Source organism: Oncorhynchus gorbuscha, linkage group LG10 (genome assembly GCF_021184085.1).
Source record: "Oncorhynchus gorbuscha isolate QuinsamMale2020 ecotype Even-year linkage group LG10, OgorEven_v1.0, whole genome shotgun sequence".
NCBI lineage: Eukaryota > Metazoa > Chordata > Actinopteri > Salmoniformes > Salmonidae > Oncorhynchus > Oncorhynchus gorbuscha.
In genome coordinates this window covers 76,793,599-76,809,744 of record NC_060182.1, presented here as the reverse complement: position 1 = coordinate 76,809,744, position 16,146 = coordinate 76,793,599, and the positions used below count along the sequence as shown (strand labels likewise).

General features: G+C 46.4%; 1 protein-coding gene across 4 annotated transcripts in view; it reads left to right on the top strand.

Annotated features, from left to right (window-relative positions):
• LOC124046590 (homeobox protein Meis2) overlaps positions 1 to 16,146 on the top strand; it is a 133,877-nt gene that overhangs the window by 8,358 nt on the left and 109,373 nt on the right. For all 4 annotated transcript variants that reach the window (XM_046367127.1, XM_046367126.1, XM_046367129.1 and 1 more), the window contains exon 7: positions 8,358 to 8,472. In XM_046367127.1, the coding sequence (XP_046223083.1) occupies positions 8,358 to 8,472 (115 nt within the window). The remainder of the gene's footprint in view (positions 1 to 8,357; positions 8,473 to 16,146) is intronic.

The following is a 16,146-nucleotide window of genomic DNA, read 5'->3' as shown; positions in this document are numbered from 1 at the left end:
GCTTCTGTTGTTATCATTGGACATGTAATAAATGGCCTGTTTCTTTAAGTGCCTATGCTTAGTACGACACACGCTTTGCTCCATAATTGTAAACTCTGCCTCCCTGCGTAGCCTACGTCTAAGGAATTTGTCAGTTTTGGAAGGTGTTCTAATATAAGTAGCTCTCGCCAACTGGACTGACTTTGTTTGGATCCCCCCCCATCAAAACAACGTGTCGTTGAGTGGCCTGACTGCTCTGTTCGAGACAATTGTTTTGTGTCTGGGCCTGCGTTTCCTATTTGATTAGTGTTCAGATGCAGGGGCCTGTTGGCTGGCATGTCTAATCACTATGGGTAGTAGGGAGAGAGTGGCTCGAGGCTCACTTGTTGTAGTCCCCCACCCCTCTGCTACCCACACATCCCTCCCTCCTAGCCCCATAACATAGACACCAATGCAACCTACAACTGAGATAAAACACATTGCCGGAGTTGTAGTTTTATGATCATATTCTTAAGATATGTGTAAGCTTATTTTACACCAGGATTTGTTATATTTTTTATGAGCATTTACCTTATTTCTCTTACAAAATATGTCATTCATATTGTCATTCATATTCCATTCACATAGTTCTATGTCACATTGATAGGTTTAGACTAATACATGATTCTTGAATTTGCCCTATACCCATCATGAGGTTGCTACAACCTAGCCTATGAAAGAAAGTAGGTACACAGGTCGAGAGACAAGGTGACAGACACTGGCACATTCAATACTGCCTTGGACACTCTTTCCTGCACCTAGCTGATCTAGGATGTAATCATTAGTCCCAACAGTTGCAAAACCGTGTTGCAACTAAAACAATAATTTCTATTGGACAAATTCAGGTAGGTCCATCCCGTTTTGTACAATTTGCTACTGTTTAAGAAACCTTTTGCCCCAGAATCGGTAGAATGAATACACCCCTTATTACTCGCACACAATGCACTTTCATAGCAGCCATACAAACTGCATCATCACATCTACGTGCTTTCCTCCTCTCACATTTTCCCTTCGCTTGTGGACTTCAGTGCACAACACAACAGCTATATTTGACCAGGCGAAAACACCTCCCCATGTAGGGTTGGGTGGTATCCAGATTTCCATGTCATCATTACCGTCCTTCTCTCATACCTGCATATACGGAATTCCAAGCTTAGTACACAAGGGGGCGCCAAAAAAAAAAGAACAAAAGCCCATTGGTCATGTATTACCAAAATGCTAACAGAATTAGCACAAGTAATAGCTCATTTTAATGGAGGCTGGTAGCTAAATATGCTAATGAGTGAAAACGAAAATAAACAAATTGCAAAGACAGGCAATCCAGCTCATAAGTTTATACATATATAGGTAAGAGCTACAGAACATAATATTTGGTGAGTTTGGACATTTACAAGTGATTGTGCATGCTTCTCTGAAGGAAGAACGGTACTGGCTCTGGAGCAGCATGTGTAGGCTACATGTTGTGTCTGTGTGGAGTCTGGAGTCGCTAGGGCAACGGGCCTGCCTGCTCTGCTCTGAGAAGTTGGGGAGGAGCAGACGGGTAAGAACAGAGAGGAGAAAAAGCAGCAAGGTACTCAAGATAGTGGCAGCTGTACAAATAACTCATCCAAAGGGCTTTGACTTCTCAAACACGGCAGAAAGCTAACAATATGATGCCCCGTCATCTTATTAAGTCAGCCACTTACTTAGATTAACTAGCAAGTTAAATTTAGGGGTTGTGTTAATGAAGAATTTGCGTTTTTCACGCAGGAAAAAAATATTAAACGCATAAGAAATATCTTGCTGTGTTTTTTAAATGCAGATTTTAAATGCTTCTTATTGTAATATCTGCTTGGCATCAGACAAATTTTGTACTCCATTTGCACTTCTCTACTCAGAGATTCCTCTCTGTTTGAGTCAGGTTGTTGAGTAGGCTAAATTAGCTGCATTAGCTAGCTAGCTAAGTAGGTGAAATTGGGAAAAAAAAGTACAATAAAATATAGCTATCGCTGTCGCTCTCTGCTGCTTATTTCTTTTGGAAGATATTAATTAGTTAAAAACTGTTTAATTATTGCTTTTTTCTCTCTTCGAATCAACTACTCACCTCATGCTATGCACTGCTGTGCTAGCTAGCTGTGGCTTATGCTTTCAGTACTAGATTCATTCTCTGATCCTTTGATTGGATGAACAACATGTCAGTTTTTGCTGCAAGAGCTCTGATAAGTTGGAGGACGCCCTCCAGAAGTCGTCATAAATACTTTGTAAATCTATGGAAGGGGGTGAGAACCATGAGCCTCCGACGTTTTGTATTGAAGTGAATATACCCTAGGAGGACAAAAATTGCTGTCCTCCAGCTACACCATGGTGTTACTGTAGACCTTCATTGCAAAACAGTGTTTTTTAATCAGTTATTTGTTGACGTGAATATATTTAGTACAGTTTTAACTAAAAATAATAGCTTTTTTAAAGTTTCACAATTTTTATTTTTATGAAATTCCCTTCCTCCTCATGTCACTAGAATAAGACCCTCTATAATTATTGGAAAGGAACATCAGCTCAGCACCTTGCACTTTCAACACCCTGTGAAGTTCATTATAACTTATTTAATGTGTAGAGGATGGAAACGCATTTAAGGTTGTAAATCACATAGCTCTCAATGGTGTGTAATCAAGTTTTTATCTGTGCTTTCTGATAAAATGATTGCACATGTAATGTGCCATTCAGTGCAATGAAGACTTATTTTGCCCTGAAGTAAATTCCCCACTGTACACACTGCCTGCCTGCCACGCCTATCACTTAAAACACACAATGGTGAATTATTAGATGATTAATTCATGTTTCCTTTTTATTCTTGGAGGATAATTGTAGGTGTTGTAAAAATGCTCAGTTGTTTACTAGAAGAGCACCTTCACTTTTGAACATCTTTTTTTGGCGTGTCTCTGTAATTACGTGTCAAATTCAACAAAAATGTGCAAGGACTTTACTTGCATATGCGGTGTGGCAAGATGTGTCTTGAAATGTCAACTGGCTATGATTTATGATGATTTATGTTTCTGGTGTGTCAGCAATATGGGACATGTTCAGTAGAGGAGCCTCCCAGGCCCAGCCGTTGCAGGAAGCAGTACTACAGTATACACTACATCAGTGTAGTCCCCCCCTCACTCTGCATTATACCTATTTGTCAGTGCCCCTTCCTCTTTTTCAGGCCCTGGGTTCTTGGGAATTTGAATTAAATTCAATGACGGTGCTAAATCAATTGTATTTTAAAGTCCAAGAAATGTACTGAAGAAGAAAAAAACAGTGAAATTGCTGTGATGGGTAGGGCAAGTGTGTGTGTACATGAGAAAAGGAGGACAACAGGAGGAGAGGAGTGAGTTGTTCTCCTGTTGACCTGATGCACTACAAGGCTCTCCCCACATATTGTATCCTGCATTTATATTAATTACAACATGCATTATCAGCTGTGAGTCGCTAACCTCAGCAAATAGAGAAGGCAGCCACGGGAGACCAAGCTTGCCTTGTATCTTATTTTCCATCTAGTCTATCTATTATCTGTATGCCTGCCTGTCTGCCTGCCTGTCTGCCTGCCTGTCTGCCTGCCTGTCTGCCTGCCTGTCTGCCTCCCTGCCTGTCTCCCTGCCTGTCTGTCTGCCTGTCTGTCTCCCTGCCTGTCTCCCTGCCTGTCTCCCTGCCTGTCTCCCTGCCTGTCTCCCTGCCTGTCTCCCTGCCTGTCTCCCTGTCTGTCTGTCTGTCTGTCTGTCTGTCTGTCTGTCTGTCTGTCTGTCTGTCTGTCTGTCTGTCTGTCTGTCTGTCTGTCTGTCTGTCTGTCTGTCTGTCTGTCTGTCTGTCTGTCTGTCTGTCTGTCTGTCTGTCTGTCTGTCTGTCTGTCTGCGCTGTGTGTTGTGTTGCGTTTGCTCGTTGCTGCTCTGGTCTCTCCTGGTAACAGTGCTCTTTAACACAATTAGAGAAGAGCATGGAGTGAACCATGTTTGACTCCTAATGATGCCAAGCTACAGGGATTAGTCACATGACGTGGTGCTACAGGCATTATGATTTGTTGTTGTTGTGATCTTGGTTTTTAGATTGACGAAGAAAGACCCTTTTGGGTGAAGTAGTTTTTTTTAACGTCTTGTTTGAACTTTAATAGACTCATGGGAGGCATGCTATCTGTGTGTGTGAGTGTGTGTCTGCCTGTGTATTGGTAATGCAGGCCTTGGTGTGCGCTCACCTTTCATAGCTTGGAGAGGTTCACTGAATAATTCACAGCAGGGAAAGGAAGGCTATTGCTTTTGTCGCCCAGTGTGGAAAGTTAATGTGGTGTTGGGATATTCATTGGCATGTTGTGCGAGAGCTGTTATTGATGAGAGGTGAGCGACATCTACGCATAGTGAAGCACCTGTTTGATTAAATTAAAGCATAAGCATTTGTTTGGACCTACATCATTTTCCTTACTGTTGTTTGGTTTTTGCTTATGTTACAGTGACCAACAGGGCCTAGTTTAGTCCAAGGCATAGATCCCTGGCCAAGCTTCCATTTACTGTACTTCTGGCTAGCAAATCACTGCCAAATATCACTCCCATTAGCTAAGCTGTCTCTGAATTGAATTTAGTACTAGAGCCATTAAAAATGACACAGTACTGTGCTATGATAGCTAAATTAAGTCATATCGATTCAGCAATTGCATTAAATCCATGTGGTTCCCTGGCCTAGCTGGCCATCAGATCAGAGGCCGTAGTGTTGTGGAAAGAGCGAGAGATAGAGAGAGAGTCAGTGAGTTAGTTAGCGTACTGTAGAGTAGCCTTCTAGGTCAGTCTGGCCGGCAATGGGTGTTTCAGTGATCAGGAAGTGGAACCCAGTCATTTTCTTCCCTTAGAGCAACAAGAGCCCATTTGGAGTCTGTGGAGCCTGGCTCTGGCTAAATACATCATGCGCTGCCTGGGCTCTTGAGGCTGCGTCCCGCCGAGACACATTTTCAGCCTCTTTATAAATGAATCGGCTGCATTTCTGGTGGCTGGGGTTTGGACTTCATGGCCTCCGAGAACGGAGATACTATTTTACTGTCTCAGTCGCTATTCTTTTCTCTCTCTCAGAATGGCTGTCTCTCTCTCAGTCTCTCTGCCTCTGTCTCAGTCTCTCTCCCTCTGTCTCAGCCTCTCTCCCTCTGTCTCAGTCTCTCTCCCTCTGTCTCAGCCTCTCTCCCTCTGTCTCAGCCTCTCTCCCTCTGTCTCAGCCTCTCTCCCTCTGTCTCAGCCTCTCTCCCTCTGTCTCAGTCTCTTTCCCTCTGTCTCAGTCTCTCTCCCTCTGTCTCAGCCTGTCTCCCTCTGTCTCAGCCTCTCTCCCTCTGTCTCAGTCTCTCTCCCTCTGTCTCAGCCTCTCTCCCTCTGTCTCAGTCTCTCTCCCTCTGTCTCAGCCTGTCTCCCTCTGTCTCAGCCTCTCTCCCTCTGTCTCAGCCTCTCTCCCTCTGTCTCAGTCTCTCTCACTCTGTCTCAGCCTCTCTCCCTCTGTCTCAGCCTCTCTCCTCTGTCTCAGTCTCTCCCTCTCTCTCAGCCTGTCTCCCTCTGTCTCAGTCTCTCTCCCTCTGTCTCAGCCTCTCTCCCTCTGTCTCAGTCTCCCTCTGTCTCTCTCCCTCTGTCTCAGCCTGTCTCCTCTGTCTCAGTCTCTCTCCCTCTGTCTCAGCCTGTCTCCCTCTGTCTCAGCCTCTCTCCCTCTGTCTCAGCCTGTCTCCCTCTGTCTCAGTCTCTCTCCCTCTGTCTCAGCCTCTCTCCCTCTGTCTCAGCCTCTCTCCCTCTGTCTCAGCCTGTCTCCCTCTGTCTCAGCCTCTCTCCCTCTGTCTCAGTCTCTCTCCCTCTGTCTCAGTCTCTCTCCCTCTGTCTCAGTCTCTCTCCCTCTGTCTCAGTCTCTCTCCCTCTGTCTCAGCCTCTCTCCCTCTGTCTCAGCCTCTCTCCCTCTGTCTCAGTCTCTCTCCCTCTGTCTCAGTCTCTCTCCCTCTGTCTCAGTCTCTCTCCCTCTGTCTCAGCCTGTCTCCCTCCCTTTGCCTGCCCTTCCGTTTTTAATGACATTGGCTCAATAGAAGTGCAATAAGATGGCTCACGTTAGTGTTGTTACCCTCTATGTAAAAAATATACAGATGATTGTAAAGGAAGGCTCTTGACCGCATCGAAGCACACCTCTTTTCCACTCCCTCATTCAGAAGGGCTACAACCCACATGGGGGCTATTGTTCGGCCTGCCTTGTTCCCCCAACTCCTCTCCTCTTCTGGGTAATTCTCCCAGCTCTTTATATGATTGCCATCCGGAGAACAGCTGACGCTGAGAGGGGTTGTAGTGGAGTGCTGGGGCTGAAGGGCCTGTGTCTGCCTGCTGTTTGCCACTCCGCTCCGAGCTGTTTGAGAACACAGCCTTCCTCCCCAAAAACTTACCAGATGAAAGGAGGGCCGCTGAGCTGCTCATAGGCACAACCAGAGCCAGAGCAGCAGCGGCAGCACATAAGGACCAGCCAGCCAGTCAGCTAACCGCTCTGTGCTGCTGTCTCATAGCCTCTCCTCGTCAACTCCTCTCTAGGCAATGTCCTGTCTGTCCTCCCCCAGAACAGCTCACTCAAACTGGGGCAGCCTCACTAGCAGGCAAATGTTCAGCAGGATCGCTACTGAGCTTAAAGTGATTGGTAAAAACAGTCTCTTTTGAAATAATTCTGTGGCCTGTACTTTCCCTCCTGCTTTTAATATATGTATGTGTATTTGAGACAACAACAAAAAATTGAGCTGGGAGAAGTGGACTAAGGTTTGTGGGAAGCCTTGGTGCAGGCCTGTGTTTGTTTGGCTTGGGCTCCTTTCAAGGGGCTGCTTCTCCAAGGCCCCAGACAACGTTGGGCCAACGTCGGCCAACATTTTGTCATTGTTTTAAAAGGTGACAAGTTAAGTTGGGATAGACTCGACTTTGTTTGTATGTGTGTGTTACGGTGTATGTGTGCGATGTCTGTGTGAATGTAAATGTATGTGTGTGTATGTGACTCATGTGTCTATCTGTACTGTGTGTATAGGGGTGACTTGGTCAGTCTGTCCCCCTGTGGTGTGAATGGCAGAGGAAATTCCACTTGTAGCCTGCCTTCGTGTGGCACTGATAAAGCATTTCCTGTACTGTGCTGTGGGACGCCAGTTCCCCGGTCAGGACCAGCAGGGACCTGAGAATGACCAGGAGAGAGAGAAGGAGGAGAAAGAGAAAGAGAAAATGGGAGGAGAGAGAGAGGAAGGAGAGAATGGAAAAAGAGAGATGGAGGAGAGGGAGGGAGGAGAGCGAGGGAGGGAGGGAGGAGAGCGAGGGAGGGAGGGAGGAGAGCGAGGGAGGAGAGCGAGGGAGGGAGGAGAGAGAGAGAGGGAGGAGAGGGAGGGAGGAGAGAGAGGGAGGAGAGGGAGGGAGGGAGGAGAGGAGGGAGGAGAGCGAGGGAGGGAGAGGAGAGAGGGAGGAGAGAGGGAGGGAGGAGCGAGGGAGGGAAAAAAGGAGTAGGGAAAGGGAGGAGAAACTGTAGTTATGATTTACATTCACACAGACATCGCACAAGTTTTTGTTGGGCAAACCATGCCACTATTGGAGCCAGTTGTCTCTGTAGGAGTGCTCTGAGCTTTCTCTGAATGTATGTGTATCTGTGGGTGTGTGTGTTTCTCTGTGTATCTGTATGTGTGTGTGTCTGTGTGTGTGTGTGTGTGTGTGCATTGTTTGACAGATTAGAGGGAGAATCACTGTCATATCTTATTTTCATTTCTGACAGTGCTAATGATGAATAGCTCTTGTGGTGTATATAGACTTCTTTCCTCGATATTTCTCACTTGACACGGAAGTCTCAATTGGTTACGGTATAAACTAAGTCCACGGGCCCGGCCATATGTGTTTAGACAATTCCTCAGCGAGCGCCCTGCCTGCACCGTTCAAAATCAGACACCACATTAACTGTCTTCTCTGTGTTGTGTGCTCTTCTGTATTAATGAAACTGTGTGATTGCAGAGTTTAGACATTAGTGCCAGCTGGTTTAGTGCATGTGGCTTTTGTCTTTCTGCTTTTGATTGTAGCAGCGTTGTTGATTGTGTGCTAGGGGGGATGAGTAGATGTCTTTGCTTTCCTAAGGAATGCAAGCAGTCACAGAGATCCTCACTGCACTGTAGACTCTTACAGATGTCACTCTGACGTTTCCAACATACTCATGTGGTCTCCCGCTTTCTTTCCCCTTCTCCCCCTTTCCCCTCTCCCCCTCTTCCCCTCTCTCCCCTCTCCTCCTCCTTCCTGCTCTCCTCTCCTGGTTTGCGGTTTGGATGGGGAATGCGGACGGATGGATCCCTCTCTCCCTCTCTTTTGTAAAACTCCAAACAGAACCCAGCTTCCTGGAGAGACCACGATGACGCCACCTCCACACACTCGGCCGGCACACCAGGGCCCTCCAGCGGGGGCCACGCTTCACAGAGCGGTGACAACAGCAGCGAGCAAGGTGAGCCAGCATACACACATGCACACAGGTATGCACACACACACACACACACACACACACACACACACACACACACACACACACACACACACACACACACACACACACACACACACACACACACACACACACACACACACACACACACACACACACACACACACACACACACACACACACACACACACACACACACACACACACACACAGCACAGCACAGCACAGCACAGCACATTATTAACTGCTGTAAACTGTAGCTATTTAGGGGTGGAGTTGAACAGGGCTCTAAGAAAAGCAGGTGATTAATAGGATGTTTGTTCCAGTTCTCACTAGAATTTAAAACATTAACATTGCTAGCATGACAAGACTAATTACCACTCAGAAGAAGTGTTTTTATATGGCTCTAGTCTGGATGGACTGCTTGCCAGCCAGCCTGCCACAATGCATTCAAAAGAAAAACCGGTACACAATATTATAGTTATAATGGAAGTCATGTCTGTGAGTCTGCATTTTGGATAGTTACAGTGTTCTGACTTTCTAGTATTCACATTTGTTGAAGTATTCAAACGAAGACTTCAACACAAGGCATCACACCGAAACAGAACTAACAAACGTGTTTCAATTCATGAATAAGGGATTCAACACTGTTACCTTAATGTGTCTTTGCTAAGACAACAGTGGTGATAGCCACTAGCCTTTCCTTTCTTGTCCTGCCCTTGTTTTCAATGTTCTCTGTTGCAGTCAGAGCTCCTTTTACTGGCGGCAGTGTGTGTGTGTGTGTGTGCGTGTGTGTGTCTGTTTCTGTCTGGGGTTTGCATGGAATTTCCTCACACACACACACACGCTCTTCTTCCTCACACTGTCTGTCTCCACAACAGGCCAGATGCTTGTCATGTCCAATCACGGCTATCGTTTTTCAGATAGGCAATCAAATGTATTGATGGCGTGTGTGTGTGTGTTCTGTGGTTGTGCTGGTTTAATCATTGAGTCTGTCTGAATCTGTGGGTCTGTCGGAGTAGCTGTGTTGCTGAACCATTACTGACCACAGAGACACTCCTAGAGTAGACCTTTGTGGTGGGCCCGTGTCAGGACTAGTTGCATCAAAGGCAGCTGACTGGCTGAACGGAAGGGGCTTGGCCTTGACAGTCAGTATCTCCGGTTCTCGAGGTGCACCGCGAATTAGAGAGGAACTGGCCAGTCACTGTGGCCTGTGTCTGGCAAGGTGAACAGCTCTGAGATTCAGTTCACATATTGAATCCCTTTTTAGAAACCAGTGTAGCCACTATACATCTGTCAAAATATTGATTTGTTAAATTCAGGTTTATTGAATATACTATACCTTCTCATTGTTGGTCATCCCTTCAAAGCCAGTACATGAGTTATAGAGACTAAGCGATGCAGAAAAGAAGACTGCACAAGGGAGAGAAATAATAGAGAGAGGGAGGAAGTAGAAAGAAATGCACTGCCTATTGATTATCTTACACGCATATGTACAAGTGACCTGTAATCCACAGAGCACTTATCGACTCCTCTCATCACCGGATCCAGTAACAGCTGATCAATATGGGCCAAGACAGTTACCGTACGACGCTGAGCACTGGGCCAAGTAGGACCCAGACCAGACCTGGGCCTCACTGCCCCAGACCAGACCTGGGCCTCCCTGCCCCAGACCAGACCTGGGCCTCCCTGCCCCAGACCAGACCTGGGCCTCACTGCCCCAGACCAGACCTGGGCCTCCCTGCCCCAGACCAGACCTGGGCCTCCCTGCCCCAGACCAGACCTGGGCCTCCCTGCCCCAGACCAGACCTGGGCCTCCCTGCCCCAGACCAGACCTGGGCCTCCCTGCCCCAGACCAGACCTGGGCCTCCCTGCCCCAGACCAGACCTGGGCCTCCCTGCCCCAGACCAGACCTGGGCCTCCCTGCCCCAGACCAGACCTGGGCCTCCCTGCCCCAGACCAGACCTGGGCCTCCCTGCCCCAGACCAAAAGGAGATAAATGCTGTACTTACCTCCAGCTCAAACATCCGAGTGAAAAAAAGGAAAAGAAGGAGGAGGGGGATAGAAGAAAAGAAAGAGGAGGGGGATAGAAGAAAAGAAGGAGGAGGGGGATAGAAGAAAAGAAGGAGGAGGGGGATAGAAGAAAAGAAGGAGGAGGGGGATAGAAGAAAAGAAGGAGGAGGGGGATAGAAGAAAAGAAGGAGGAGGGGGATAGAAGAAAAGAAGGAGGAGGGGGATAGAAGAAAAGAAGGAGGAGGGGTTAGAAGAAAAGAAGGAGGAGGGGGATAGAAGAAAAGAAGGAGGAGGGGGATAGAAGAAAAGAAGGAGGAGGGGGATAGAAGAAAAGAAGGAGGAGGGGGATAGAAGAAAAGAAGGAGGAGGGGGATAGAAGAAAAGAAAGAGGAGAGAGATAGAAGAAAAGAAGGAGGAGGGGGATAGAAGAAAAGAAGGAGGAGGGGGATAGAAGAAAAGAAAGAGGAGGGAGATAGAAGAAAGGAAGGAGGAGGGGGATAGAAGAAAAGAAGGAGGAGGGGGATAGAAGAAAAGAAAGAGGAGAGAGATAGAAGAAAAGAAGGAGGAGGGGGATAGAAGAAAAGAAGGAGGAGGGGGATAGAAGAAAAGAAAGAGGAGAGAGATAGAAGAAAAGAAGGAGGAGGGGGATAGAAGAAAAGAAGGAGGAGGGGGATAGAAGAAAAGAAAGAGGAGAGGGATAGAAGAAAAGAAAGAGGAGAGAGAAAAAGAGATGCCAAAACGAGGAGGTGTAGAGATGAAGGAGTAGAAAAAACAGAGTAGGGAAAACGAGGGGAGAAAATCAAGACAGAGAGAAAAAAAGAGTATGAATGAGAAAAAAGAAGAGAGAAAGGAGCGAGAGAGAGGAGGCAGCTGATTTAATGGCCTAATGAGGCCGTCCTCCAGCCAGTTGTTTCGTGTGAGGCGCGCTCTGACCTTTAGCTCCGCTCGGGAGCCGTCTGCCTCATTTTTCACATTCTTGCAATTACGTTTACGCTTGAAGCTCTCCCTGACTCACAACTCTGGTCCTTCCACTCTGACAGAGCCCCCTGTCCTCTCCCCTCCACTCTACTCCTCTCCATGCATGGATAGCCTTCTCATCTCAACCACATTTCCACGTTACAAAAATACACTCCATAGTCTGAACACTTAAGCCCACAGAGAAAGAGCCAAACGTGTGCCTCACCTAATTAATCAGGTATTTAACAGGTTAGCCTCTGTTAAAATGGGTGGAGGTTGAGGTACTGTAGAAAGAAAGAAAGAATGAGGGAAAAAGGGATAGAGGGAGAGAAAGAGAGAGTCAGGGAGGCGGAAGGAAAGACAAGAGCTGTAAAGGACAGAACAAAAATCCATAAGTGAATCATCCTTTCCTGCAGTCAATGACCAAAAGCACCTCTTTGGCCTTATCGGTGGAATGTTATTAAGATTTGTCATAATTTCATAATTAATAAAGTTTTAAACATTTTTTATGACGGAAATCCAGTGTTTCTATGTCAAACAGTTTTGTTATATTTCAGTCTTCTGTGATATTTATAAAGTGTAATATTGGGATCCAATCCCAAAATGTATTACATTTCAACTCTGACATGGTACAGGTGTCTGCTTTTTTGTAAGCCCATAACCATGTGTGTGAGGTGTGTACTTTTGTTTCACAGTAGATTTGTTTAAGACTACCAATACTTACTCTGTGTGGGCCTGATTTAGCCCACTGCATGTTGAAATATGTGTGGGCCTGATTTAGCCCACTGCAGGTTGAAATATGTGTGGGCCTTATTTAGCCCACTGCAGGTTGAAAGATGTGTGGGCCTGATTTAGCCCACTGCAGGTTGAAAGATGTGTGAGCCTGATTTAGCCCACTGCAGGTTGAAAGATGTGTGGGCCTGATTTAGCCCACTGCAGGTTGAAAGATGTGTGGGCCTGATTTAGCCCACTGCAGGTTGAAAGATGTGTGGGCCTGATTTAGCCCACTGCAGGTTGAAAGATGTGTGGGCCTGATTTAGCCCATTGCAGGTTGAAAGATGTGTGGGCCTGATTTAGCCCACTGCAGGTTGAAAGATGTGTGAGCCTGATTTAGGCCACTGCAGGTTGAAAGATGTGTGGGCCTGATTTATGTGTGGGCCCACTGCAGGTTGAAAGATGTGTGGGCCTGATTTAGCCCACTGCAGGTTGAAAGATGTGTGAGCCTGATTTAGCCCACTGCAGGTTGAAAGATGTGTGGGCCTGATTTAGCCCACTGCAGGTTGAAAGATGTGTGGGCCTGATTTAGCCCACTGCAGGTTGAAAGATGTGTGGGCCTGATTTAGCCCATTGCAGGTTGAAAGATGTGTGGGCCTGATTTAGCCCACTGCAGGTTGAAAGATGTGTGAGCCTGATTTAGGCCACTGCAGGTTGAAAGATGTGTGGGCCTGATTTAGCCCACTGCAGGTTGAATTATGTGTGGGCCTGATTTAGGCCACTGCAGGTTGAAAGATATGTGGGGCTTAAAAATTGCTTCATTTCTTTTAAATGAGAAGTCTTAAGGCCACCTTTTTGGGTCTTGTATTTTCTAGTGAGTGTTGAAATGTTCCTGATTCATATAACCTACACATGGGTCTCTCTCTGACAATGGCTGAGTGGATGTGTTGGCGAGTGTGAATTCTCCTATTGTTTTCCTCCTCATGTTAATCAGTCATCACTTATAGTTTATAGTTCCTGTTAGGTAAATGACATTACAGCATACACCTCTCATACCTTTCCCTCCCTTCTGAGATAGTGTGAGTGTAGATACAGGCCTAGAGAAAATGTACATTCTTAACAACATCATCTCTTGCTTGTGTCTCAGCACTGAGCATTATTCTGAATCCCTGCCAGAAAACATTTTAACCAGTGAGAAAATATGTGTATCCCCTCTTAAGGAATAATTTATTGTGAAGCAGTAAAGCAAGGTGAAGCATGCTCATAGCTGTCAGTAGAGATTGCCAGTTAAGGTTTTGACACATTGGAGAGAGGGTTTGGGTACAGTACACAGGCCTGCTAACATCCCACCCCCCTTCCTCCTCATCCTCCACCTCATTCGCTCACACACTTTTTTCCCACTCTGAAATCCCTTCCAAAAATGAAAATATGAATTATCACCTTCGGGGGAAATTCTGCACTCTTACTTACTGTCTGTGAGCAGAACTCCATGTGTTCTAGCTTGATAAACAGCAGTGGTGCATGGGAGAAGTTTCAATAGGCTTCCTTACAGATCGCAGCTCAGTGCTCTCCACTATCAGAGTATCAGTGTTGGCTCGGTTTGTAGCCCTTTTGATTAGCAGCACTTTTGATTTATTCCGAACTTATCTTGAGACACCAGAAACGTAAATGAAGTAGTAATAAGTCAGACCTGATGTCGGTGGCTGTTTAAAAATAGGAGTTTATTTTAAAGAATGTGGCCAATATCAGTTTAAAACACCCAAAGTGTGTTTGAGCTGGAATCGGATGAAGCATAATCCACTTCATGTCCATGCCAAACATTGTACAGTCAGATAAACTCACAGACTCACTCAACTACAGTAAATCCTCACTACTGATACAACTTCAAGGTAGTGAAGCTCTTGCTCTCCCTCCCTCCCTTCCTCCCTTCCTCCCTTTTTTCAGTACGCTCCTATAATTATTAGATATGCATGAAAACCAAACCATGTTGACATCTTGAGTGGTGAGCAAAAGGCCTCTCTATACCATTCCCCCTGTTTTACTACCAAAAGGCCTCTCTATACCATTCCCCCTGTTTTACTACCAAAAGGCCTCTCTATACCATTCCCCCTGTTTTACTACCAAAAGGCCTCTCCATTCCATTCCCCCTGTTTTACTACCAAAAGGCCTCTCCATACCATTCCCCCTGTTTTACTATCAAAAGGCCTCTCCATACCATTCCCCCTGTTTTACTATCAAAAGGCCTCTCCATACCATTCCCCCTGTTTTATTATCAAAAGGCCTCTCTATACCATTCCCCCTGTTTTACTATCAAAAGGCCTCTCTATACCATTCCCCCTGTTTTACTATCTGTTTTACTAAAAGGCCTCTCCATACCATTCCCCCTGTTTTATTATCAAAAGGCCTCTCTATACCATTCCCCCTGTTTTACTATCAAAAGGCCTCTCCATACCATTCCCCCTGTTTTATTATCAAAAGGCCTCTCCATACCATTCCCCCTGTTTTACTATCAAAAGGCCTCTCCATACCATTCCCCCTGTTTTACTATCAAAAGGCCTCTCCATACCATTCCATACCATTCCCCCTGTTTTACTATCAAAAGGCCTCTCCATACCATTCCCCCTGTTTTACCATCAAAAGGCCTCTCCATACCATTCCCCCTGTTTTATTATCAAAAGGCCTCTCCATACCATTCCCCCTGTTTTACTATCAAAAGGCCTCTCCATACCATTCCCCCTGTTTTACTATTCCCCCTGTTTTCTATCAAAAGGCCTCTCCATACCATTCCCCCTGTTTTACTATCAAAAGGCCTCTCTATACCATTCCCCCTGTTTTACTATCAAAAGGCCTCTCCATACCATTCCCCCTGTTTTACTATCAAAAGGCCTCTCCATACCATTCCCCCTGTTTTATTACCAAAATCCCCAGCAAAAAAAAGTTTTGTACATTTTCTCAGCAATTGAACAATCCTCCATGTTCTGCAGCTACACAGACTCCCCTGAGAGGTGCAGAGAGAGAAAGATAGAGGTTGAGGGAGAGGGGTTGAGAGAGAGAGAGAGAGAGAGAGAGAGAGAGGTTGAGCGAGAGAGAGAGAGGTTGAGCGAGAGCGAGAGAGGTTGAGCGAGAGCGAGAGAAGTTGAGCGAGAGCGAGAGAGGTTGAGCGAGAGCGAGAGAAGTTGAGCGAGAGCGAGAGAGGTTGAGCGAGAGCGAGAGAGGTTGAGGGAGTGCGAGAGAGGTTGAGGGAGAGAGAGATTGAGGGAGAGAGAGAGAGAGTTTGAGGGATAGAGAGAGAGTTTGAGGGAGAGAGAGCGTTTGAGGGAGAGAGAGAGTTTGAGGGAGAGAGAGATAGGTTGAGGGAGAGAGAGTGGTGGGGCTTGGTGGGAGCGTGCTACAGTAGCCCTGGTGGCGGTGTGGTGTGAGTGTTTTCAGTGTGTGCAGCTCTCCCATCCCTGTCCAGGGGCCCCTCTAGGCAGGGCCATTGTGGTTGAGCTGACCAGAGGGGGGTCATTCCTTGTGGGGACACGGCTCCCTGGTCAAACCCAGAAATCTGGCAGTTTCCAGAACTTTGGCTTCTTTTTCTCTTTTTTCAAGGCCCTGGTACAGCTTTACTGTGTCAAATGAAGTCCCCCCCAAAATAAGGGAAGTAAAAGGAAACCACAACAGAAAGGAAGCCAGGGACTCAGCTAAAACACAAGATGGAAGCCTTGTTGCATTTTTGTGTCTGCTGTTCCTGCCCTGTGTGTATTGCTAGTTGGCTGTCTCTGGGTGCCTGTTACAGTTTCATTTAGACTAGTAATTAAAGCTGAATACTGGCCCATAAACAGCAGATAAACAGTAAAGCAGAACCGGGCCCTGCTGTTTTATGGCCGTCACTCCCAGCTGTTAGAGGACTGATAACTTTTACACAGTGCCCCTACCTCACCACAACACAACACCACAGCAGCAAGGGTGGAAACAGGCTAGAATTTCCTCCTTCTTTCAAAACAATACAGA